This window comes from Cibotium barometz, chromosome 26 (assembly GCF_041138505.1).
Source record: "Cibotium barometz isolate CiBa-2024 chromosome 26, ASM4113850v1, whole genome shotgun sequence".
Classification (NCBI taxonomy): domain Eukaryota; kingdom Viridiplantae; phylum Streptophyta; class Polypodiopsida; order Cyatheales; family Cibotiaceae; genus Cibotium; species Cibotium barometz.
This window is the reverse complement of record NC_141071.1, coordinates 45,653,715-45,680,173: the sequence shown is the minus strand read 5'-3', so window position 1 is coordinate 45,680,173 and position 26,459 is coordinate 45,653,715. Positions and strand designations below refer to the sequence as shown.

Here is a 26,459-nt window from a genome sequence, read left to right as displayed (position 1 = left end):
GCACCCCCATGTCTTGTAGCCTTTGCATCAGCCTCCCTCGTGGGTATCGTGTCAAAGGCCTTGTGGAAATCCACAAAGCAACAATATACTCTCCTCCCATGAGCTCTGCCCTCCTTGATGATGGCCCGAAGCGTGAAGATGTGATCCAAGGTAGAGTATCCCCTCCTGAACCCCGCCTGTCCATGTACCCGATGCTGATTTGTCTCTGCCCATTTGCTCAACTCATGCCCTAGTACCGATCCATAGAGCTTGGCTAGCACGTGGCCAACCATGATGGTCCTATAGTTTCTTGGAACCGTACCCGCTTTCAGGATTGGTACTATAGTATTCGTTGACCAACTGATTGAACAGGTCGGCTAAGAGTGGCGCGAGCACATCCCTCGCATGCGAAAGGTGCTCTGCCACTAATTTATCATGATCCTGGGCTCAGCCATTCTGCAACCTGTCAATGGCGTCGCGGATCATGCTGACGGAGAAGAAGGTGGAGGAGGTGAGTCGGCTCTCTGGTGGTCGGGGGAGAGGTGGCTGTCTTTGGTAGAGTGAGGTAGCTTAAGCATGCCATGTCTCCGGTGATGTAATAGGTGTTTGGAAAACTCGCCACGCCTCCTTGCTGTCTTGTCCCAAGAAAAGATGGTACAACTCATGCTCCAACCTCGCCAGGTAGGCTCGCTTCTTTCTCCACACGAGGCGGCGAAAGATCATGCGCGCCTGGTGATGTGTATAGATCCTCTGTGCTGCCTCTCGGATGAGGCAGGCACAGGTTTCCCGGCATTCATCATCGTACCAGCCTTTCTGTGGGACATTCTTGCTTGGAGGTGTGACGAATGGCCGAGAGAAAAGAATGAAAGAAAGAAGCTCATACACAGTGATGTAGGTGGTCCTATGAGGACACTATCACTTGGAAAGTATATGCACTTTGTAACATTCATAGATGATTACTCTAGATTTGTTTGGGTTGACTACCATGAGTATATAACATGCGTGTTTCTAAAAGGTGAATTTGGGCATATTCGTGGATTCATCTAGGTATATAATTCAACCGTATTAGCAGACATGTAGATTTCACATTGTGAAGTTTTCGTCCGAGTTGCAGCCAGTTGACATTGTGCTTATTCTTTCTATCTTTAGCGGTGCACTTGCCCTATCAATTACTTATTTGCTGTACTAACTCTTTCTATTTGCTACTTTCCTTAGTGCTAGGTTTCATTATGGTTGAGTCTGCCCTGCATCTCCGGAGGTTTGACAGAAACTCAGTACGAAGGGCTGTGTGTGAATATATGCTCTTATGTGTGTGTGTGCGCGTGTGTGTGTGGAGTGCGTGTGTGAGAGCATATCTTGATACAGAGTTCTACACCCACTATTGGGCACTGATGACGTTAGTGGGGATGTCGTAGTATCTAGTCCATACTATGCATAATGGAGTTGATAGTTATATAGTCTTGTGGGTTGACTACCATGAGTATATAACATGCACGTTTCTAAAAGGTGAATTTGGGCATGTTCCTGGATTCATCTAGGTATATATATATATATATCCTTTGAAAGCAAAATCGGAGGTTTTTATGTGTTTAAGCATTGCTGAAAATGAAACAAGTTGCAAAGTGAGGGGGGGGAGTATATGTTTGATGCTTTCAAAACATACTTAGCTAACATTAATTGAGTTTACCATGCCATACACCCCATAATAGAATGGTGTTGCAGAAAGGAGGGTTTGGCTCATAAATTGTGGATGGAGGCAATCATGTGTGCTACATATGTTCAGATGCCGTACAAAAGCATTGAAAACCATCACTCTAGGCCTGATATGATAAAAAGCCTAAAGTTGATTACTTCAGGGTTTTTGGTTGTCTTGCATATGCCCATCTACCTCAACGTATGAGAAGAAACCTTGCTGACAAGTATAGCAGTGGTAGCTAAGGCTACCGTCTCTAAACTCCACTCAGTTAGAGGATTTTTGAGAGTAGAGATGTGGTGTTTGCTGAAAATGTAAATCAGCCTATGGCTGAATTTTGTAGAGAGTTGTCAGCAAGAAATGTATCAGGGCCACTTCCACTTGCAATTGATGGTACAACAATACAACCCGCAGTGGAACATGTGTTGCAGCCAAATAGATATCATGTGGATGCTGAAGTTCAGCAAAATGAACAGCTTGTTATGCTTGTTGATGTAGAAGAGGCTGTGAGAGAAGAGCAGAGAGCTCTATAGGAGGCAAGATCGGTCCCTAGATGGCTGGTCCGAACTTTGCAAGATAACTCTCAGCTCCTCTATGTAGGAGAACACGAGCTGGTTCTAGGAATGAACCACATCATGCGGATGTTGCTTGGTTGAGTAGCTTGTGTGATGTTGATGAACGAGGCTCATTTGAAGACGCTCAAGACCATGAACATTGGATGGAAGCTATGCAGAATGAGATGAATGCTATACATAAAAATGACACTTGGGATTTTGTGGATTTGCCTCCTGGTAAGAATATGCACAGCAAAAGACAATAGACTATGATGAAACTTTTGCACCTACTTCCAGAATGACCACCATTAGATGGTGATTGCATTGGCTGGGAAAGGAAGAAGAAAGACTAAGGGTCCTAACTCAAAGGTTGATTTGTATGGCCATACTTAGGGTTTTCCCCTTAGGCATGCATCAGTAACCCATTCATTTACATTCTTGCATAGCATATGGGGTCGCATATGGCTTGCATCAGTATAGTAGTCATCCTAGCAATCCAGTAAAGACAGTCAGTCTAAGCATCTTGCATTTGCAAGGATACATGATTTACCCATGAGTTTTCTGGGGAAGAATGACATCCATCATCAAAGGAGAAAATGGAGTTTTGGGCTTCAACTGGCATCAGCTGGGGGTTCTTTTCCACATAAGAAGACAAAAGTGGCTCCAACATTGCTCAAGAGGTTCAGAGGTCCATGAATAACGGAGATGGTGTGTGAAACGATTCCACAGATAGGTCAATGGTGATTTAGGTTTTTTCAAGCAGATTTATCAACATTTGCCATGCAGTTCTCTTAGTGGAGAAGTCTTTGGCTCAAAGGATTTAACTCCTGCAGTTGACCTCAGTCCCGAGGAGAGAAGAAGACAAAGTGGGGCAATGGTTTCAGTGGAGGGGGATCAACAGAGGAATCGAAGGGTTGTCAGGTGTACCACCTAGCAACAATTTAGTAGAGGGGAATGTCACATGCACACCCAGTTGGTGTACATGTAGCATTAAGTGAGCATTAAGCATGGCATTCAAGCATTAAGCAAGCATATTTGGGCAGCCGATAGGTGTGTCCAGCAGCCGACTAGGCAATAGGCAGTTGACTGGCATATTATGCAGTCGTGGGATTTCTCTAGCAGCGGACTGCTCATTATGGTAGTCGTGGAGATATTCTGTAGGCCGACAGCCCTAGGCACAGCCTGACCAGCAGTAAGACTCACATATAAAAGCAGGTTACATCATTCAGTCGAGGCAACTTTCCATCGTTTTGGTGGTCTTCAGCCCAAGACCCTAGGAAGGTGTGGAGTTCAGCATTCAGCAGTACAGCAGGCTAGCATTCAAAGTCAGTATTCAGAACCATTCAATCAAAGTCAGCATTCAGAACCATTCAGTCAAAGTCAGCATCATCATCATCATAGATCTTTTTAGATCTTAGTTGTAACCATTGCATTTAATATAGTTGCATTGCATTGCATTGAAACCATTCTATATCTCTTAAGTGTTTGTAAGTGCAGTTTAGTTAAAGCTAAGGTTGTTTTACTACGATCAATCCGTTGCATGTCACAAATAGCCTCCTCATATTAGTGGGTTGCGATCCTTATCTCTACAGGTGGTGATAACTCTGTGTGTGTAGGCAGCAGGAAGCTTGGGTCGTCCTCCTTAGCATATCCTCACAGCAGCTCGAAGCAGTCGGCGGAAAGAGAAAAGAGCCAACAATCAGCAACTTCATCAGCTGAGCGCAACATGCTACATAAGCATTTTAGAAAGATCATTGCCTGCACAAGAGCTTGGGGTGAAGTGGATTAGAGAGGGAAGAGGAGCAGATAGCGGTAATCTCAACCACAAGCCTGCAACACCACCCAGAGAGAACGGAGCAAGGAGACACGTAGCATAAGCAAGCATCTTGACGATAGCCTGAATTCAAAAGAGCGAGCCCATAGTAGCAAGGTGTGCGCATCAGAAGAAAGAGAAAGCGTGCAACGAGAGGGCTCTCCACACAGCAACGATCTCTAGGCAACCGACGGGCAACCTCCAACGAGCAGCATATGGGCTAATTTTGGTGGTTCTTTGAAAATGGAAAAATCTCTAAGGATAAGGCTTTGAGTTGTGGTGTAAAAGAGCCTTACATAAGAGGCTATTCACATAAGCTCTTTCATTTGGGCCTTCCTATTAACTTGTGCAACTTTTACATCACTATTCACATAGGAAGCATTGCACTTCTTCCACAAGATCAAGAAAAACATTGGCGACAGCTCCGTTCAATCAATCATTAATCTTTCTTGTATAGGGACTAGACACTAGCCTTGAGATATACTCAAGTGCAAAGACCTTCTCATGCACCTCATTTACATATGATGGCAACCCCATTTGCGTTTGAAAAGTTTAGCGGTGAAGGGTGTCGTACTTGGCAAGTCAAGCTCAAGTTCTTGCTGGGGGATTGTTAATGGGAGAGAGAAGTGCCCCCGGAGGATGAAGGTAATGAAAAGAACTAGTTGGCATGAAAAGGGATTAGCCATTATTGCATTAGGACTAGATGATGGATTTATCCAGCACATTGTATCACAAGATACATCTAAGGGTGCTTGGAATGAGCTAGAGAAATGGTTTGGGACAAAACAAAAGAATTCAAAAATAAGGTTAAAAATACAATTCTTTGGTTTGGACATCAAAGACATTAAATCTCTTTTAACACACCTTAACAAAATGAAGAGTATAGCACAGCAATTGGCTAGCATTGGGACACCTAAACAAGAAGAGGATGCCATAGCCATATTGTTGAAAAGCATGACATTAGAGTATAGCTCTTTGGTGGCTACCTTGAAGAACCTCCCAGAACCAACCATTGTAGGAGTGGACGTAGCACTCATCGAAGAGGAGAAGTAGATTCGAGGTAAGGTAGCCTAAGCTACATCAAGTGAGGAGAAAACATTCTTCTCAAGAGGACCACAACCGAGAATTAGAGGAGGACCAAAGACAAAGATGACCTGCCACTATTGTGGAAAGGTAGGTCACATGGCAAAGGATTGTTGGGACAAGAAATGTGTTGAAGCAGCAAATATCATGTTCTAGGAAGAAGACAAAGGTGAGCTCCCAAAGATGTAAGCCACCCAGAGGAGCTATTCCGAGCATGAGAAGCTATTGGATGGGGGGAGATGTAGAAAGCTTCAAACTTCTCTCTCGAAAGAGACTTGGTAAACCCATTTGCCACATTGGCCTGTGTAGGCACGTAAGATAAACCTCTTCGTGCGAATCACCATTCAGAAAAGCAGTCTTGACATCCAACTGATGCACATTCCAACCTTCATGTGCAGCCAATGCAACAATAATGCGTATGGTAGTCATACGGGAAGTAGACACGAAAGTCTCCTCATACTCAATGCCCTCTCGTTGGGCATAGCCTTTGGCGACTAAACGAGCCTTATAGCGATCAATCGAGCCATCGGGCTTGCGTTTCAATTATACACTCACTTTGTGCCGATAGCACACTTGCCTGCAGGCAAGTGTGCCATCGGGCTTGCGTTTCAATTATACACTCACTTTGTGCTGATAGCACACTTGCCTGTAGGCAAGTCACATAACTCCCATGTGGCATTCTTTTCAATGGGGGCCAACTCCGAACGCCTGGGTGTTGTCACAAAATTCCTTACAACGTCTATTTTTCTACTGTTCATGTGTGGCATGTGGAGCGTGACATGACATAAATGTATGGCTGGTGTAGCCTGACATGGTGTGTCTGTGTGGCATATGGAGCTTGACATGACAGTACATGTATGGCTGGTGTAGCCTGACATGATAGCACATGTGTGGCTTGTGGGGCCTGACATGGTGTACATGTATGGCTCATGGAGCCTGACAGGATGTAATTCTCTAGGACTAACTATCTTGGAGATCTTTTGTATTTATGTTATGGGAAGGTTTCAGACAACTTATAAGTGAGTACACATTGGGCAGGACTTATTTAATACACGTGGCGGCCAAAAGCTGGGCACTGGACAATATTTGGGACCTCTTCAAGTAGGCACCCCCTTTTGGACCTAAAAAGCACTCATCAGAGCTATTTCTGGCGGTGGGACCTAGACTCTATTATTGAAAGAGAACCCCAGCTATGGGCGCATGCTTCTCTGGTGTGCATGGAGCTGGTCGACTGGTTTTCTCTCTGTTTTACAGCCTGCTGTAGCCATCTGTTGTGACAAAAGCCTACCAGGTGTCAATAGAAGGCTGGCCGACTGTGTTTGCAGGTTCTCCTACTACTGACCGGCTGTTTACAGGTTTGAAAAGTTGCTGGCCAGGGCATATAAACAGGAGGAAGATCTGATTTACGGGCGGGGAACAGATCCTCTACTGTTTGAAGACCTTCTGGCTTGTGTGCAGTTGTTGGTCGATTTCTTCTATGGCTACTGAGGGCTGGTTGACTGCTGTAAACAGCCTTTGAGGGCTGGTCGACTTGCTCTATGAGCGAGGAAGAAGACGATGATGTTGAGTTGTCCCGGGCTGATGTGGGAGTGCTATGGGCTATCCATAGTTGTCCTGCATGTGCTTGATGCCGGGAATGCTCACTTATGCTGAGAATTGTCAGCAAATTCAGTTTATGTTATGTTTTCTTGTTTTCATACTTGTACTGGAAATCCCTGGGCACGCGTGAAGTTGTATTTGGAAGTAGACTCCTTATTGGTAATCTAACCATTAAGGGGAGGGGGGCGGGGGGGGGGGGTCTGCCCATCTTCTGGCTCCTAGTGTGGTGTACTGTGCGTATTTGTTCTCTCTTTTCACAGGGGGGTCTGCCCATCTTCTGGCTCCTAGTGTGGTGTACTGTGCGTATTTGTTCTCTCTTTTCATCTCGCATGCTTATATGTATTTTCAGTTTTCATGATTGATAAGATTTTCCGTGTATAGCTGCCCTTCCGTTTACAGCTGTAACCCAATTATCATTCTCCGATGTGTACGACCTGCCGAATAAGTGTATGCAGCTTGCTGTCACGCAGGGTGTAAATGAGCCAGCGGGAACTCTCTGTGAGTCATGAATGGCTGCATCCTCTTCAACCAATGCATCACCCATGGCATCCTGATCAAAGTGTGGCAGATCTGGAGCAATAGGGGGAATGTTGGGCTGCTGATTTTGCTGATTTTCAGCAGCAAAACAGGAGGCTGATTTGGAGCCAAACTAGGCTTAGTAGGTTTAGCACCTGTACCAAATAATGGCAGCAATGTATCAAAGACATCTGGAGCATCAATTGATGGTTTTAGCCTACATGAAAGCATGTATTGAGATGCATATTCATCAAAGATGACATATCTGGGCACAATAATCTTCCTAGTGGAAGGTACATACAACCTGTATCCCTTGCTCTCACTGCTATACCCCACAAAAATACATTTCAATGCTTTTGCTTCAAGTTTGTCTCTGTTGTGCTGGTACATGCCCATAAGCGAGACATCCAAAAACACGCATATGACTACAAGGATTCTGCCATTCCAAGCCTCATAAGCTGTCATAGATTTCAATGCTTTAATGGGACAACGGTTCAACACATAGTTGGCGCACATGACGGCTTCAAGTCAAAATCTGGATGGCAAATCCTTGCTTTTAAGCATACATCTCGCCATTTCCAGAAGTGTACGATTATGGTGCTGAGCAACACCATTCTGCTGGGGTGTATAAGGAGTAGTACATGGATGAGAAATCCCACGTGACTGCAGAAAAGCTGTAAACTCATGTGACAAATATTCCCCCCTCGTTCTGTATGCAATGTCATGAGCTTATGGCTGCAAGCATTTTCAGCCATAGGGAGAAACTGATGGAAAGCTGAGAATGCATCTGATTCAGTTTTCAAACGATACACCCAACAAAAACGGGTGTAATCATCAATGAAAGTCATAAAGTACAGATGTCTTGCAAAAGATGCTGCCCTCATAGGGCCACATAAATCACTATGTACGAGCTGCGATGGTTGAGTAGCTTGCGCAATGCCATCCTTTGGAAAGAACAAACGATGCATCTTTCCCAATATATATCCCTCGCATACATGCTTGCATAGGTGGCAACTCATGAACCATAGACTGACGTTGTAAATGCATAAGAGAAGGGAAATTAAGGTGACCAAACCGAGCATGCCATAGCTCGGTGTCGCGCACAACCTGTGATGTGGAAGCAACCATAGCACCATCATGAGAATTACTACTCCTGTCATACACGTCAAGCTTGGAAAGGCCATTGCGCAATGTACCAGAGAGCATAAGCGCATCAAAATCTATTCTGTCATAAATGGAGCAACAATGATCAGAAAATTGATCAGCTTTTGCAAGTGCTGAGATAGAAATAAGATTCTTGGGAATTCCAGGTACATACAAAGTATCTGAAGAGCAAACATGTCTCCACTACATGACGTCAACTCCACATTGCCAATGCCTTTAATGGCATATGATGCGTTATTAGCACACAAAACTGTACCACTTGACGGTGCATCTATCAAGGTAGTAAACAACTTCTTGCATGAAGTGATGTGCTTGGTGGCAGCTAAATCAACATACCAATCAACATCTGACAATGACAAACAAGAGGCAGGCAGATCACTGCATGTGACTGTTAAGGCATAGCCATCATGTGCAAAATTTGCTTCCTCAACATTGTCACCTGTAGTTGCAGCAAGACCTTGTTGCTTCTTCTTTTTCTCACTCTCTTTACGCTTCTTGCATTCCTCAATTACATGACTAGGTTCCCGACAATAGGTGCATCTCATCTTCTTCTTAGTCTTCTCCTCTTCAGACTTAGGAGGATTCGAATGGGCTTGTGCTTCGCCCTTAGGTTTAGCACTAGAACCAGCCCCAGAACCTTTGCCATGATAAAGCGTGATCTGTAGCAATCATGTTGTTCCAGCTGAAACGAGATTGCTCTTCCTGTAAGAGCTACCAAATCATCAAATGTGTACAAATTTGTATTTCTCTTCGTCAAGAGGCGAAGAGTGGTAGCAAATCCTTGATAGGATTCAGGCAAACCATTGAGAACCGTAGAGACAAGTGAACTGTCAGGTATCACCTCATCAATATTGATTAAGTGCTCTTGCAAATCCTTAAGACGGATGAGAAATCCATCCATAGAATCAACCTCAATCATATGCTCCAAGTCAAGCTTTTTTTGTAGATAAGCTACATGAGCTTCATTGCGGATCTGATATAAAGAGGCAAGTATATCCATGCACTTTTAGAAGAAGTACGTGAACGGATATGAGGTATGACTTGTTGTTTACACGAGAGAACAATCAAGGCATGAGCTTGTGCATCTTTAGCATCCCATCTGAGTCCTTCTTGTGTAGAAGGAACAGGTGCAGGCGGTGCACTTCCACTGGAACTAGAATCACTCATTCCAAGAGTGGATCCCTGTAACGTGCTAGCTACAAATGCGGGACCAACATGCCTTAACTCAGCATGAGATACATATACCCCACAAATTCTTTGCAACCAGTACATGCTTCATCATATATGCCCGCACGGGATAGTTAGTCCCATCAAGCTTGTCCAGAGAGCATCCCAAATACATCATTATTAGCCATGTCTCAAATGTAACTGTCAATTTGTCCCAAGCTCGTTGTACAATGCACTGCAAACCCTCAATGTCCACTGAAAGGAGGCTTTTGCGATGCCCAATGATTCATTGATGATAAGGACTTGCAAATGTATTGAGAAGACAAAGTGTAGGGATAGAAAAGTTATCTAAATAGAGGCTTGATGACCAACACACCCCCCAAAGATGGGTGTTAGAATGTTGTATTTCGATGCCACATGCATTGAGAGAGAGCACGAGGAATGCTGGATTTAACCTAGGGCTCGATTCAACTCTGTTTTTGAAGAAGCTGAAAATTTGCAGAGGGGTTTTGGATGGCCTAAACAGGCTCCGATTTTGGGGTTATGACGTACGTGCACATTAGAAAGGAAGAAGAAAGACTAAGGGTCCTAACTCAAAAGGTTGATTTGTATGGTTACATGTAAAAGGTGAAATCAATAGTCAAAAAGGTAGCACATGGAAAGCACAAGATGGTACATGGAGTGTGAGTATTTATTTACACATGGATGGCACAAGGGTGTAGCAAGCTTGTGATTTGGGAGAGCTATAAAAAGATGTACTTGGATCAATCTCTAATGCAATAATGTGATTAGTGCTTTATTTATGCTTTTTGATTGTGCTTAGTTTGTCTTCCATTTTAAGTGTAGATTATTTTCTTTATTAAGACATGGATTTGCTAATTTGCCAGAAGTCTCCTTAGATTTGAGAAATTTAACTACTATGACTATGTTCCACAGGGAGGCTTGGCTGTAGTGTAGTGTAGTGGAGGGAAAAGAGGTGTGGCTGTATGATGCAGAATGGTGATCAGCTGGGCTGTGAGGGTGGATAGTGGGGCCGTAAAATCAAGAGTGGAGAGTCTGGGCTTGATAGACATTATCTAGATCATGGTAGAAGTGGATCTGTGTATAGGTGGAAATGGGTCATTGAGAGGCATGTGGGAAATATGCCTGAGATAGCGAATGTTGAGAGAGAGAGAGAGAGATTTACATCCAAAAGACCCAAATGGTCTATGAGGCCAAAAGTAACACATGATCTGTGGGTAACTGCATGCCAACAAAACACTGTTATGTGTCTGTTCTGATTGAATTAGTCTTCGACTGCAGCCTCTCGATGTGCAACCACTGCTTGATGCCGGCCTTCTTTCATGCCTTGTTTGGGTGCTGCACACTGTATTGGGACAACCAAGATTGGAAGATGCACCTTCTACAACAGGAAAAGAACATGCCATATGCTCACTTGATGCTGATTTGGAGCATGTCTACAAACTTGTGGTTTTCTTCTGAACCCTTAATGACTCTTAATCAAAGTAAAATTTGGCATAGTGTTGAGATCGTGGATAATCAAATTTTGAATTTTAATTGAAGAAGTCAAGGCTAAGACATGTTGAATTAGGGAGTTGGCAAGGTGGATGTAGGGATTTGATTTAAACATAGGTGTGGGTGGGGGGACGATCATGACTGACTGCCCATGAGGCTTGGATGGGCAGTCTTGCCCTTCCAAGCCTCCTCTGCCCGTGCAGTGGGCAGACATTTATCTGCATTCTGCTTCAGTTGAGTTGGGCTTGCTTACCTCAGATATTGATGGTCTGGAGCCTTGTTTGTCTAGGTGGAAGGAAGTGTAGTTCATATCATGAAAGCTCTGGCTCAACATCCTGGAGCAACTCAAAACCTGGCTGAGGATGACTCACTGCAGCTATTGTTTCACATCGTAGCAATGAACCCTAACAGCCCTCCTGTCCAGAATACTGTTGCTATAAAGTCCACTTTCTCCTTAGCTCAGCTCCATCGGCAGGCTTTGCAGGTAAGGTTTTTTCATGCCAACTTCTTGTCCTATAGTCCATCCAAATTGTCAAACTTTTATTGTGTTTGGCTCAAATGCAGATCTTGGGTCTTCTCCTTAATAATGATAACGGCAGCTCAGCGCAGTACATTCATAAGCATCAGCTGGTTGGTCTTTCCCTGAAACACTGTACTTCGTGTGATATTTCACATGTTCTTACTCTGCTTGAAATTCAGCATGCTCTTACACTGCTTGACTTTGGCAGGTTAAAGTTCTTCTTAAAGTTATACGGGAATTTGATAGCACTGCCCGAGATGCTGAGTATGCTGTGGGTGTTGTAGATCTGCTGCTGGAATGTGTTGAGCTTTCATGCAGACCAGGTGGGCCTGCTGGATTTTTGGGTTTTTCCAATGGAACTTCATGTGCATTACCTTTTAATAAACCAGCATGGTCTTGGATATATTAACATTTGATTTGGTTTGATGTCACAGAATCGTCAGTAAGGCTGAGGGATGACCTGCATAATGCGCACGGGTATCGTTTCCTGGTCCAGTTTGCTTTGAATATTGTAGACACGTATCCCATTACTGGTTACCCGCCACTTAGCGATGCAGGAGAAATAGAAACCTCGGACCAAATTGTGGAAGACACGGGGTCCTTGGCCTCAAGCATCAGAATGGAAGAAACTGCTAATAACTCAGAGGGAAGCTTGCCTCCTGTTCTTACACGTTTGCTTGATATATTTGTCAATCTGGCTCAAGTTGGAGTAACTGGGGCTCAAGGCATGGTGAAGGGTGGGAGGGTCCCAGCGGCAAAATCTCCTGCTGGTATCCGTCGCTCATTTCTGTTCTCTGATGGGGGGGCAACCGCAGGCAATGACGAGAGACAAGTTGACGGAAGAGTCAAGGATATGGAGGCTGTGCAAGTGTTACAGGATATCTTTCTAAAAGCTAACAATCTGCGGTTGCAGCTGGAGGTTTTGGATCGGCTCTTGCGTATATTTGCCAGCCACCTAGAAAATTACTGCTTATGTCAGGAGTTACGCACCCTTCCCCTTTTCATCCTGAACATGCCGACCTTCCCTGAGATACTCCAAGAGCGTTTACTGAAGATCTTGGAATATGCTGTGACAGTGGTTAATTGTGTTCCAGAGCAAGAGCTGCTCTCACTTTGCTGTTTGTTGCAGCAGCCCCTCCCTGCCTCCATGTGTCGGAGTATTCTATCATTCTTTACTAAGCTGCTCTCATTTGACAAACATTACAAGAAAGTTCTTAGAGAAGTTGGAGCATTGGAGGTCCTTATAGATGATATAAAGAAGCTGGATACTTCCTCATTGCTGGATTCTCAGAGCCCCCCAAAAAGGAGCCTTGTGGTGGAAAGGACAAATGGACCAGTCGGCAAGGACTTAGGCAGAGAGAGGAGCTTGAGGACCTTATCTTCAGATGTAGGGCAATCATCATTGAAGGCCCAACTTTTTGATGAGGAGAGTACTCTTGGTATTGCTTGGGACTGTTTGGTCACAATGCTTAAAAGTGCTGAGGGGAATCAGATGGCTTTTAGGAAGGTGAATGGAGTTGCTATGGTACTTCCACTGCTGAACTCTTCCTATCATCGTGCTGGTGTCCTACGACTGCTAAACTGTCTTATTTGTGAAGACATCAACCAGGTCAGCGCTAACCCAATTGCCTGCATTTTTTAAAAAAAATATGAGAAGCAGCCCATCGAGTGCCCAAGCATCTTATGTGTTTGATGTGTTCCTTCTCACATTCGAAGATAATTCCTCACTTCTATCAAAATGCATTAAGGCAATGATTGCACTGTTGGCTATGCAGTCCCATTCTGAGGAGCTCGGTGCACTTATTGAGGTGGCGAAAAGTGGAGTGGTGGCTAACACTTTGGGTCAGCAAATCAAGGTGGACACTGCAACAAAAAGGGATGTTTTGTGGGCTATTTTTCGAATCCTCGGTGTAAACAGTGCTTGCAAGGACGTTTTTGGTGCAGCCACTGGTTTCAGCCTTCTTTTTACAGTATTACATAGCTTCCAGACAGGCCAAGATCTGATCAAAGGCGCATCTTCTGATGCTGTCAAGCAGGATATATCATCTTTGCTGGTTTCATACATGGAAGTGTTTGATGCATTGATGAATGTGGTGAAGGCAGCAGTGTCAGGGAATGCTGTCAACAGGGGGAGATTGCATAAGATCATCTCCACACAGACGTTCAAAGAGCTATTATGTGACTCTGGCTTATTCTCTGCAGAACACGAGGAACTAGTTGCAGACTTGCTTCTGAGTCTTGCCTTAGAAAAGAAGGGCTCATCTGGAGAGATGCTTGTCTTGTCTCGCAACAAGAATGTACGGTCACATTCACAGTCAGATGCCAGTCAGAGACCTGAAGAGACAGGAAATGCTCTGGTGACAGTTCCAGAAAATGAGCAATGTGATGCTAACTCACCTGAGCTTGTATTAAATGCAGGAGCAATTGAAGTGGTGATAAGTTGCTTGAAATGTTTTTCATCTGGATTACAATTGAAAGTGCTTGAAGTTGTGAAGGGACTTGCACAGGCTTGCGCTTACAACCAAGACCGTATCACAGCTGCAGGTAAGTTAAAAAAGGTTAACTTTCTTGTGATGTTGGAGTTATATTGTGTACTGGTAAACAAGAATGAATTTCTCGTAGTGTGCAAAGTCAACTGTTTACTTGTGCTTCATAAAATGTATGTGTGTGTTTGTGTGACAACTGCTCAAATCCAGTGAAAATGATATATTTGAACCCTGGTCATATCTGAGCAAACTGGCAACACTTGTCAATAATTGATCAAAGGCCTTCTAGGGCTCACCACCAGGTAGAAGGCCTCTGATGATCAACTTGCCAGCAGTGCTCTGGTCTGCACCGCTGGTGGGTCTATGATGCCCAATCCTCCACATGTCTGAGGCTGAATAATCACTCTTCAGGCCACCTTCTTGGCCTGAGCTGGCCAGCGGTGCGAGCGGTGAGCCTTTGCCTCCAAAGCTGTCCACAAAAGCCTCTATCTCATCAATGTATAGACCAAAGAGTGTAGGGGAGGGTGTGCAACCCTGTTTGACCCTAATAGTAGTGCATATGTCCCAAGAGTCTCCCCTTGGTGCACGAACTTGGCCAGTCATTGCCTGGGGTACCAATGCTTGATGAACAATCTAGCAACATCCTTGGTAGCAACATTAGCCCTGCAAGGAATAAGCATAACAAACTCGCTAAAACGATCAATAATCGTTACTGCGTATTATGCTTACCCGATCTCGGAGGCAAATTCGTCACAACATCCATAGATAAATCTTGGAAAGGTCCTTCGGGAATTGGCAATAGTTGTAACAACCCTTTCTTCCTGCAGAGAGCTTTCACCTTCTGACAAATCAAACAGTGTTGCACATGTTTGAACACATCTCGCCTTATTCTTGGCCAATAAAATTGCCTTTCTAACTTCTCCAAAGTCGACTTCATGCCCCTATGACTGCCATGAATTGCGTCATGGGCATCATGGATAAGAGTTGCCTGAAATTGTTTCAAGACATAGAGGCGACCTTTGTAGAAAAGCCAACCATCGTGTATCAAAAGAAATGGCATGCTCCTGGGGCGTCCAATGCCTGTTCCCAGTGAGTACCTAATTCCATGGAATTCGCGTACTTGTGCTTCATCTCATCTAGTCCTATACCAACGGTGAGATCCATCTCTGTGGATTGGATGCGGAACACGGTTTCTTTCTTGCCTAGGGCATTTGGCCTTGTCTGGATGTCGCAAAATTCCTTACAACTTCTATTTTTCTACTGTTCATGCGTGGCATGTGGAGCCTGACATGACATACATGTATGGCTGGTGTAGCCTGACATGGTGTCTGTGTGGCATATGGAGCCTGACATGACAGTACATGTATGGCTAGTGTAGCCTGACATGATAGTACATGTGTGGCTTGTGGGGCCTGACATGGTGTACATGTATGGTCCATGGAGCTTGACATGATGAAATTCTCTGGGACTAGCTATCTTGGAGATCTTTTGTATTTATGTTCTGGGAAGGTTCCGGAAGGATCATGAGCCCTGGACATTTTATTGGATACAACTGGGCAGATGGGTGTTTCTTCCAATATAATGCACTCATGTGTGTGCATGACCTTGATTTTATCTTTGGATGACTTGTCTTGTTTGCCTGGGCAATGCTTGAGATTTCTGCCTGTGTTGTCCATGGGGCCGGCCGGGGACGCCTGGGCACCCTGTGGACGTGTATGTGCACACCTGTTTGGGACTGACCGGTGGTCTACATGTGTTTTACGGGTGGTAAGTATTCCCAAAAACTCAATTTACAGCATTATGAGTTCACATGTTAATAATTATTGGTGCAGGTTCACACTCACTTATAAGTGATCGGGCAACTTATAAGTGAGTACACATTGAGCAGGACTTATTTAATACACGTGGCGGCCAAAAACTGGGCACTGGACATTATTTGGACCTCCTTCAAGTAGGGGGTAGGCGCCTGCTTTTCTGGGTGCATGGGAGCTGGTCGATTGCTTCTACAAGCTGTTTACAGCCTTCTATTGCGATAAAAACCTAACAAGTGCATGGGAGGTGCTGGCCGACTCCTTCTGCATGTTCTCCATTGCTGGTCGGCTGATTTACACCTTGAACAGAGGCTGGACAGAGGATAAAAACAGAGAGGAAGAGTTGGTCGTGGGCATCTAGACAGTTTTCCTTCTGACCGGGGGCTTGCAGGCTTGTGTACAACTGCTGGTCGCTTTTTGAGGCTACTGAGGGCTGGTTGACACCTCTCGACCAAGCTCTTGCACTAGCCTGTGGTCCGGGTATGATGGGTGGATCGGCCCTCGGAGTGCTGGTATGGAAGAAGTCGGTGAGAGCTCTTTGTGCTGGTCCTCGAGCAAGTAAAATTGATTTGGATCTCACTAAGGACTCCCTGTGTCTACGGAGCTCTAGAAGAAAACGTCCCAGGCATCTTTGATCCGGGAAGTCCATGATCTTGGAAAGTGGTCTGAACCCAGCTCGGAAGAGGCAGTGGAACCTCTCTCGAATCTCATAGTATACAAGGCATTGGCATATGTAATGATCCTCTGTCTCGGGCTCTATGTGACAGAGCTGGCATATCCTATCCTCTGGTGTGGCTGCCCTAGGCCCATATCTGGCAGTCTCCACTCTCAACTGGTGGGACGAGGTGCGGATCTGGCCGATCGCACATCTCACCCCAAAAGATAGGTGTGTGTCCATGTAGCGTGGGCGGATGATGAAACCATCCTTTGTCAGGCATTGGAGGTGATCTCTGTAGAAGGCCATCTTTGTCCCCAGTGGACGACTAGGTGAACTCCATTTCCTCTGAGTATCCAGTCTGACAATGTCCTTCTTGATAACCTTGTTCCGCTCTGTGCAACTGAGATCAAATGAGGGGGCCTCTATGTTGTACTGGAACAGGGGGAGTGCCTCCATCTGCATATTGTGCATGCCAAACCAAGTGCCTATCTATGCATACCAGCACTCTATATCTCCCTGGAGTGTCAGCTGTCTCGAGGACTCCAGGGCTAGCCCGGGGTATCTATCTAGTGGAAGCTCCCATAGTCTGTGCCAGTATGTCACTGTCTGGAATAGAGCCTCTGTCACTATTGGTGCAGCCCCCATCTCTGCTTGCACAATCTCATGTGGCATTGATGGCTTACTCCTAATCATGCGCGAGATCATCGCCACTAGGGGCCTCTCCATCGGCTTGCACCCATCATATACCTCCTCTGTATTTGTCTTGGCCGGCTCTCTCCTTTGTCTCCTCTTGTGGTATAAGCTAGGACCCTAGATGGGGGCACCATACAGTAGTGCAGGTGTAACTAGAGTATCAAATAGCCAAAGCTTCGTCCTTGGCTCCTGAAATTGTATCTGTGAGCATCGCCTCTCTAGTGAGGCAAGGGCTACATATCCCCTCATCAATCTAGCTTCGGCCGCCTTCCGCATTGAGAACTGAGAGAGAGAGAAACTTTTATTAACATCTTCAAAAGACCACTAGGGTCTATGAGACAAAAAAGGTGTTACAAAGTATGCAAGTGTTACATTGATCCTAGTAAAACCGAAAAATAAAACACTGGAAAAAGACTACTAGCTACAAATACAAGTAGCATTCTCAGGAATACATCATTAGGAATACAATAGCACGATGACCCAAGGTCCAAGGAACATCAAGCTAGGGTGGCTGGTGGAGAGGTCTCATCATCATTCTCAAGAACTATGTAAATGGCATCAATGTCCATATGTCCTGTGTGGGCATCTCTGTATCGTCGGAGCATCTCCTTGACTTGGAGCTGATGGACAGAGCGCCTATGCGGCCCAGTAGGTCTTGGGCGCCTAGCTCACTGCATTTGAACTGCTTGGTCTACAGTAACCCCGGGGAAATGGAGAGGCTCTTGTGTGCACTGTCCGACTCATCTGAGAGGTGGGGGGTCCTGGGTGGGTTCCTCTCTTAGGTGGCAGTGAGAAGCTTCTTGGATGTGGGAGAAAAAGCTCATGATCCGAGGCTGCAAGGTATCTGTGCCCAAACACTATCGGTGTGTGCCAAGCAGTTGGTCCCCGTGACTATGCAACTCCAAAAGGTAGAGCCCAAGACAACGCTGATCCAGATAGTCAATGACTTTGGATAATGACCCAAAACCCTCTCTGAACAGACAATGGGATCTCCCGCATATCTCATAATACACCGGGCATCTGCAAACATAGTGCTCCTCAGTCTCCACCTCTAGGGAACAAAGTGTGCATATGCAGTCCACTCTTATCAATACCCTCAGCTCTCCCCGTTTCCACTCTAAGCCTGTGTGAAGAGACCCGGATCTGCCCAATATACCCTCTGAAGGGCCCCCCACCAAGGATTGGGTCTATTTGCTTTATTGAATGATGAAAAACACTGACTTCTTGGAGACCTTATTAGGCTGGAAAACTGCAGCCTTAAGATGTCGTATTCTTGACCTTCAAGTTCACCTTTGTGTTAGTCTCCCTTTGGCTGTCTTGGCCATTGGAGTCTTCAGCACTTTGTGAATAATGAGATGGATTAGCCTTTTGCTGCCTATTTCTTATATATGGCCATATTATACTAGTCGGTCTGTAGAAGTAGCTGTTGGCCTGCTTTAATTGCTCCACGACCTGAAATAACACCATAATACAGGCCCCTTTTTCGCACGTGGAAAAATAGGGCTGGCCAACAGGCCATGACTGCCCTGATACTGGCCGACTGTGGCCTATGCTCTTCCTTGTGCTGCCGACTTGCTGCCCAGCCCTCCTATGGGCTGGTTGCTTGGGCATGGGGGCCTCCTTGGCCCCTAGGGTAGTCTCTAATGGCTGTCCACCCTGCAGGCAAGGCCTTGAAGCCTTATGGGGCGGCCCATAGGGCTGTCCCTTTGCCTACCTGCCCACATACAATTGTATGCATGCAACAAGACTCCTAATACCCAACACTGGTGTCCTAGGCAACGCCCAGTACACCTCTACATCATTCGAGAGCATAGTCACATGGAACGTCGTTCCTGAATGCTTGGAACTTGGGAACACCACTTAGAAGACGTGGGGAGCATGGGAACGTCACGGGTCACGGAACATGAGAGGCGGCCGGCGACAACTCACGTTGGGTAGCGTGGAATCAAACGGAACGGAACGGCGACGTGTGGGCAGTTGGGATTAAATATTTAGAAAGGGCACGACTTGTTACCGTTTTTGGGTATAAGCTGCGGCGCACGTTGCTAGCCACACGCTTTGAAACAGCCTAACGCCCACACGCTTCGAAACGGCCTGACGCCCACATGTCAGGCTGTTGCCTAACCACTAAAAAAATATTAGCAAGGAGCAGCGGCCAGCCACACGCTTTGAAACAGCCCAATGCCCATGTCAAGCCGTTGCCGCTTGGCACTGTTCGTCCAACCTGGAAAAAAAAGAACGAAATAATTTCAACCTTGCCCACCTGCACCTGGTTTAGGGGATTTTTTTAAATTAAAAAAAAAGAAAAAAGGAAAAAAAACTTGCAACCACCTTGCATAACAACTTGACCCCTCTCTCTCTCTTTCTCTCTATTTAACCTTGCCTTATGCAGTGAATAAGGTAAGTCTACCAAATTTGAAGCCTTTATCATGACCTCCCTCATTCCTATAGCTATGAAGTTACAGAATGTCCACATTTTCTATCTTGCAATCTCTCTCTCTACTAACTCACTCTACTCTTTAGAGTTTAGACTCTCTCTCTCTCTCTCTCTCTCTCTCTCTCTCTCTCTCTCTCTCGGACCGAGCCTCTGCACTCCAGCGTGCCCGACGCCCTCGATCCCCCCCACCAGCCACGATCACCTCATCAGCTCCAGATCCAAGACATGCTCCACCGCCATCGAGCTACCTTTCCACATGACATAGGATCTCGGCTTGTGTAGAAAATTCCACAATGTCTTCGTATAAGGCCAAGTAAAGGGACTTCCCATCGGCGGGGGAGAACCTAGATGTGCTGAAATGAAATGAAATGAAACGATATATTAACGTCTCTAAGAGGCCATAATGGCCTATGAGACCAAAACTGAGAGTACATCTGAAGTTGGTATTTCATCAAAGAGAACAACTAAATGAGACCAAAAACTACAATAAACTGATTGTCTTACAGTTACAAAAACAGAATCGTAAGACTCCGAGATGATACTGAGTAGAAAATACTGGAAAATGTATATCAAGTAGATCCATGTATGCTGATCAGTTGAAGTGTTGCCCTCTCCTTAGATCAAGTATCTCCGCCATGGGGTTGTCTAGAATGGAGAGGTCGTAGAGGCGCCTCCGATGCCGAGCAATAATGGCTCTGATCTGGCGATGGTGAGGATGCCGTGGTCAGGATCCTGGTGGGCATGCTTGACGAGCACGACATAAGATGACTGCTCTATCAGTGGTGACTCCCTGGGAGCGTGGTCGGTGCCCTGATGGCCCAATGGAGAAGGTATCAGGAGGTGTGTGGGCTGGGATGTTGGTGCTGGTGCCGAAGAAATCTGTCAGGGTCCTCCGTCTAGGTACATCATGGCTCGGTCTCCTGTCTGCCAAGAGGGTCTCTCTGTGTCTCCTGAGCTCAAGTAGGAACAATCCCAGGCAGCTCTGATCCTCAAACTCCATGATCTTGCGTAACGGCCCAAAACCCTCTCGGAAGAGAGAGAGAGAGAGAGAGAGAGAGAGAGAGAGAGAGAGAGAGAGAAGAAAGAAAGAAAGAAAGTTGTATTAACGTCTTCAAAAGGCCAAAATGACCTATGAGACCAAAAGGTTACATCATATCCATGAGGTACATCATCTTGGGTACAAAATAGTAATAAAGAAAGATAACAAAAATCTAGAACTTTAAAATCTGATCTAGGTACATGAGCAGAGAGCTCTCATATCACCCTAATACATCCCTCATGGGCCGCTGTGACATGGTGCTCAAGGTGGTAAAACTGAGCTGGCGCAAGGAGGTCCTGCGATGATGGGAGATGATGGCTCGGATCTTCGTGTGGTGGCGTGCCCATGGGCGAGGGCCATGGGGTATGGGGCGTCGAGCTTTGCATAACTCAGTGGCTCTGTCGAGTGTCACACCTCTCGGCCGAGCTCCTACACTAGCCTGTGGTCTGGGTATGATGGGTGGATGGGCCCTCAGAGTGCTGGTATGGAAGAAGTCGGTGAGAGCTCTTTGTGCTGGTCCTTGAGCAAGTACAGCTAATCTGGATCTCACTAAGGACTCCCTGTGTCTACGGAGCTCTAGAAGAAAAAGTCCGAGGCATCTCTGATCCGGGAAGTCCATGATCTTGGAAAGTGATCCGAACCCAGCTCGGAAGAGGCAGTGGAGCCTCCCCCGAATCTCATAGTATTCAGGGCATCGGCACATGTAATGGTCCTTTGTCTCGGGCTCTTTGTGACAGAGATGGCATATCCTGTCCTCTGGTGCGGCCGCCCTAGGCCCATATCTGGCAGTCTCCACTTTGAGAGAGAGAGAGAGACTTTTATTAACGTCTTCAAAAGACTACTAGGGTCTATGAGACAAAAAGGTGTTACAAAGTATCCAAGTGTTACACTAATCTTGGTAAAACAGAAAAATAAAACACTGGAAAAAGATTACTAGCTACAAATACTAGTAACATCCTCAGGAATACAATAGCACGATGACCCAAGGTCCAAGGAACATCAAGCTAGGGTGGCTGGTGGAGAGGTCTCATCGTCATCCTTAGGAACTGTGTAAAGGGCATCAATGTCCACATGTCCTGTGTGGGCATCTCTGTATCATCGGAGCATCTCCTGGACTTGGAGCTGACGGGCGGGGCGCCTATGCGGCCCAGAAGATCTTGGGTGCCTAGCTCGCTGCATCTGAACCGCCTGGTCTATGGTAACCCCGGGGAAATAGAGAGGCTCTTGTGTGCAGTTTGACTCATCTGAGAGGTGGGGGGTCCTGGGTGGGTTTCTCTCTTAGGCGGCGGCGGCGAGAGGCTTCCTGGATGTGGGAGAAAAAGCTTGTGATCCGAGGCTGCCAGGTATCTGTGTCTGGACACTGTCGTCGTGTCTACGCAAGTCTAGAAGGTAGAGCCCAAGACAAGCTGATCGGGATAGTCGATGACTCTGGATAATGGCCCAAAACCCTCTCTGAACAGACAGTGTAATCTCCCACGTATCTCATAATACACCAGGCAACTGCAAATATAGTGCTCCTCAGTCTCCACCTAAAGTGAACAAAGTGTGCATATGCAGTCCACTCTATCAATATCGTCGGCTCTCCCCGTCTCCACTCAGCCTGTGTGTGAAAAGACCCGGATCTGCCCAATAGCTATCCTCATGGCATGTGACATATGTCGGAATAGGTACCCAGGCTTTTGAATGAAGCCATCAGTTGTGAGCCGTAGGAAATCCTCTCTGTCGAGTTGCATCTTGGTCCCAAGATGTTCGGGTGCCTGCTATGTGATATGGGTCTCCAGTCGTGAGAGCTCAGCTCGTATGAGGCGGTTAATCTCCTGACACGTGAGAGGAAAGAGAGGAGCATCCAAGCTATAGTTGAAGGGTGGAAGGCAGTCAATCTGGAACCATCTTGACACCCTAGCATACCATGAAGTGGGCTGACCATCTGTTGCGAGTCTCCGTGATGACTCAAGTGCTAAGCGTGGGAGTCTATCATGGCTCAGGGTGTAGATCCGCTGTATATATGTCACTGTCTGGAAAAGAGCCTCTACTACCAAGGGGAAAATTCCAAACTCTGCTATGACAACCTGGTGTGGTACTGATGGTTTGTTTCTGATCACCCTCGAGTACATCATGACCTGCAGCCTCTCCACCTTACTCCACTCCATCTGCCCAAGATCTGGTCCCCAGAATGCTGCTCCATACATAGTTGCCAGTGTTGCAAGAGTGTCAAAGAGCCACCCTTTCGTACTGGGCTCCTGGAAATGGGCCTGAAAACACTGTCTCTCTTGGCGGGCTAGGGCTGCATATCCCCTCGTGAGGCGGGCTGAGGCAGCTGGTTTCATGTTGAAAATGGGTCCAGTGAATGTGACTCCAAGATAAACATATGAGTCTACAATCTCCAGTGTGTCACCCCCATAAACAAAACTCCTGGCACTCCTCATGGCTTTCACTGTGGGCCTGGATGTGTTAAAAACCATAACCTTGGTCTTGCCCAGATTCACCGTGAGATCCCATTGCTCACAAAAGGCCTGCAAAGCCTCTAGATGGCGCTGCAGTCCAGCCACCGAATCTGAAATCATCACCATGTCGTCGGCATATAAGAGGAGAGGTATCACTGTATCATATAATGTGGCTCCCGGCTCCCCTAATCTGTCTATAACATCACTTAACTCATCAATGTACAATCCAAATAGAGTGGGTCAGAGAGGGCACCCCTGTTTCACCCTGATAGTGCTTGTCACCATGTCGGACAGCCTTCCTAGTGCTCTCACTCTTCCTGTTACAGACTCATAAAGTGTCATGATTCCCCAAATCATCTCCTCTGGCAAGCGGAGCTCTTGGAGCCTGTGAAAGAGGTGGGCCCTTGGTATAGTGTCGATAGCCTTGCGGAAATCCACAAAGCAATAGTAAATCTTGCGCCCCCCCTCCTTGGGCCTCAATAATAGCCCTCAGAGTGAAGATGTGATCAAGTGTAGAGTATGTTCTCTGAAAACCAGCCTGTCCCTTGGCTCTATACTCTCGTCTCTTTGCCAATAAGCTGATCTTTGCCTCCAGTTTCGCCCCATAGAGCTTGGGGAGGGTGTGACCGATCATGATTGTGCGGTAATTGTTAGGGCCAAGCAGGTTCCCGCCCTTGTGGATTGGGATAATGGTGTTGGTGGTCCAAGGGGGTGGGAAGCCTTGGCAAAGGGCTAGGTTAAAGAGTTCGGCAAGGAAAGGGGCAAGGGTATCATAGGCATGGGAGATGTGCTCAGCTAGGAGGTCTTCATGGTCCATGGCTTTCCTAGGCTTCATCTTTTTTATGGCTTTTGTTACATTTTGGATGGTGAACAAGGTGGCTGAGGTAGGGCGAGGAACATGAGATAGATTCGATGAAGTGGTGTCGGGAATTTGGATGTCTAGAAATGGGGATTGCCCATCAGTGGGTGAAAATCTGGAAGTCTCAGGTGGAAAGTAGCAAATGGCTATGAAGATGGGGTTGCCTCTTGACCGGTGAAGCTTGAGCCACATGTAACGTGCCTGCTCATCTGCGAGCCACTGAAATGATGCTGCGGAGGTGTGGCTTAGAGGGGACAGCCACCCCTCCCAAACCTCGAACTTCTCCACACGTCTGTGTCTCTCCACGGTGAGTTGACTCCCACACATATCTGGAGATCTTTGGTAGCCCCCCCTCAGGACTCTGGTGAGTCTCGATGTAGAAGACCATGTCCCTGCCTGTGTAAGTGTCTGAGAAATCTCCTGGGTTTGACCATAGCATGCCAATACAGCCATATGCCATGTGTGGTTCCATAGACCCCGTGTCCCTATTTGGGCCGCGAGTCTAAGATGATGGAGCGGCCATCTCTCCATATTGCCCATTTGTCCGCCTTGCGAGCTTCTAGAATGGCTGGCATGGCTGCCCTTCTTTGTTCAAGTTGAAGTGGCATGAGATCATCCCCAAGGATCACTCAAGGTGTAATACCTTTGAGCTTCCCCCGGTATTTAAGTAAGTCATTCTTGGTTTGCATGTCCTTGAACTTCAAGGGTAGAGAGAAATGAAATGATATATTAACGTCTCTAAGAGGCCATAGTGGCCTATGAGACCAAAAATGAGAGTACATCTGAAGTTGGTGTCTCATCAAAGAGAACAACTAAATGAGACTAAAAAGTACAATAAACTGATTGTCCTACAGTTATAAGAACAGAACTGTAAGACTCCGAGATGATATTGAGTAGAAAATACTGGAAAAAGTATATCAGGTAGATCCATGTATGCTGATCAGTTGAAGTGTTGCCCTCTCCTTAGATCAAGAATCTCCGCCATGGGGCTGTCTAGAATGGAGAGGTCGTAGAAGCGAGGTAGGCGCCTCCGATGCTGAGCAATAATGGCTTTGATCTGGCGATGGTCAGGATGCCGTGGTCGGGATCTTGGTGGGCGTGGCCGACGAGCACGACATAAGATAACTGCTCTATGAGTGGTGACTCCTTGGGAGCGTGGTCGGTGCCCTGATGGCCCAATGGAGGAGGTATCAGGAGGTGTGTGGGCTGGGTTGCTGGTGCTGGTGCCGAAGAAATCTGTCAGGGTCCTCTGTCTAGGTACATCATGGCTCGGCCTCCTGTCTGCCAAGAGGGTCTCTCTGACATCTGTGTCTCCTGAGCTCAAGTAGAAACAATCCCAGGCATCTCTGATCCTCAAACTCCATGACCCTGCGTAACAGCCCAAAACCCTCTCGGAAGAGGCGGTGATATCTCCCTCGGATCTCATAATAGATTGTACATCGGCAAATGTAGTGTTCCTCTGTCTCTACCTCCTAGTAGCGTAGCTGACAAATGCGGTCATCCAAGATCTGATGCACATATCGCCCTGTCTCAATCCGCAGCTAGTGTGATGAGGTCCGGATCTGTCCAATGGCACAACGTATCCCATGTGATAGGTGTACATCCATGTACGTCGGGCGGGTGATAAAATCATCCGGTGAGAGATGTAGAAAATGGCTCTTGTAATGTCTTCTAAAGAGAGAGAAAGAAAGAAAGAAAGAAAGAAAGATTTTATTAATGTCTTCTAAAGGCCAAAAAACGGCCTATGAGAAAACGTGTGTACCATGTCTCAATGGACATCAAATGGATACAAAAGGAAAAAAAAGTACAAAGTACTCTATAACGTGGAGATAAATCTCATACAGGGCTCTGGTTAACTACTGTGGGGTGGGTGGGAAGGAGGGGGGGTTAATACATCAGGTGAGGCATCTAGCTCCAACCGGTGCCAATGATTGGGTGTAGGATGTCATACATCGGGTAAGGGGCAAGATATCTCCCAATTTGTGCTAGATCAATCTGGGGTTTGTCCTCTTTGCTATGTCTCCTCAAGATCTCATCAATCTATGTCTGGTGGAGACTTGGGGAGCGAGGGCCAGGTGGGTGGGGGCGTCTCCTGGATCGTAGCTCTCTCACTCAGGTTGATGGTAGTAGATGTAGTTATAGTGTGTCTCCAAGTGACTTGGGTTCGGACCGAGAGAGAGAGAGAGAGAAAGAAAGAAAGAAAGAAAGAAAGCTGTATTAACGTCTACTAGAGGCCGAACTCGACCTATGAGACAAATCAATGTACAACTGTCAATGTCTTCTGGATGTCGTGAAAAAAAAGGACAAAATGAACATGAAATAAAGTATCAAAGTACTGAGCTAGTGGGGGGGTGTGATGGATGGAGCACTACTGCTAGAGGCTCAGTATGCAACCTATATGCGTAGGGTATACAAGAATGCAATGAAGA

General features: G+C 46.3%; 1 protein-coding gene across 1 annotated transcript in view; it reads left to right on the top strand.

The window, feature by feature from the left end:
- Positions 1-26,459, top strand: part of SPI (BEACH-DOMAIN HOMOLOG A1) — a 65,895-nt gene that overhangs the window by 19,640 nt on the left and 19,796 nt on the right. The window contains exons 7-12 of the mRNA XM_086820698.1: positions 10,871-11,038; positions 11,373-11,567; positions 11,648-11,713; positions 11,812-11,926; positions 12,038-13,212; positions 13,379-14,147. Coding sequence (XP_086676824.1) covers positions 10,871-11,038; positions 11,373-11,567; positions 11,648-11,713; positions 11,812-11,926; positions 12,038-13,212; positions 13,379-14,147 — 2,488 coding nt within the window. The remainder of the gene's footprint in view (positions 1-10,870; positions 11,039-11,372; positions 11,568-11,647; positions 11,714-11,811; positions 11,927-12,037; positions 13,213-13,378; positions 14,148-26,459) is intronic.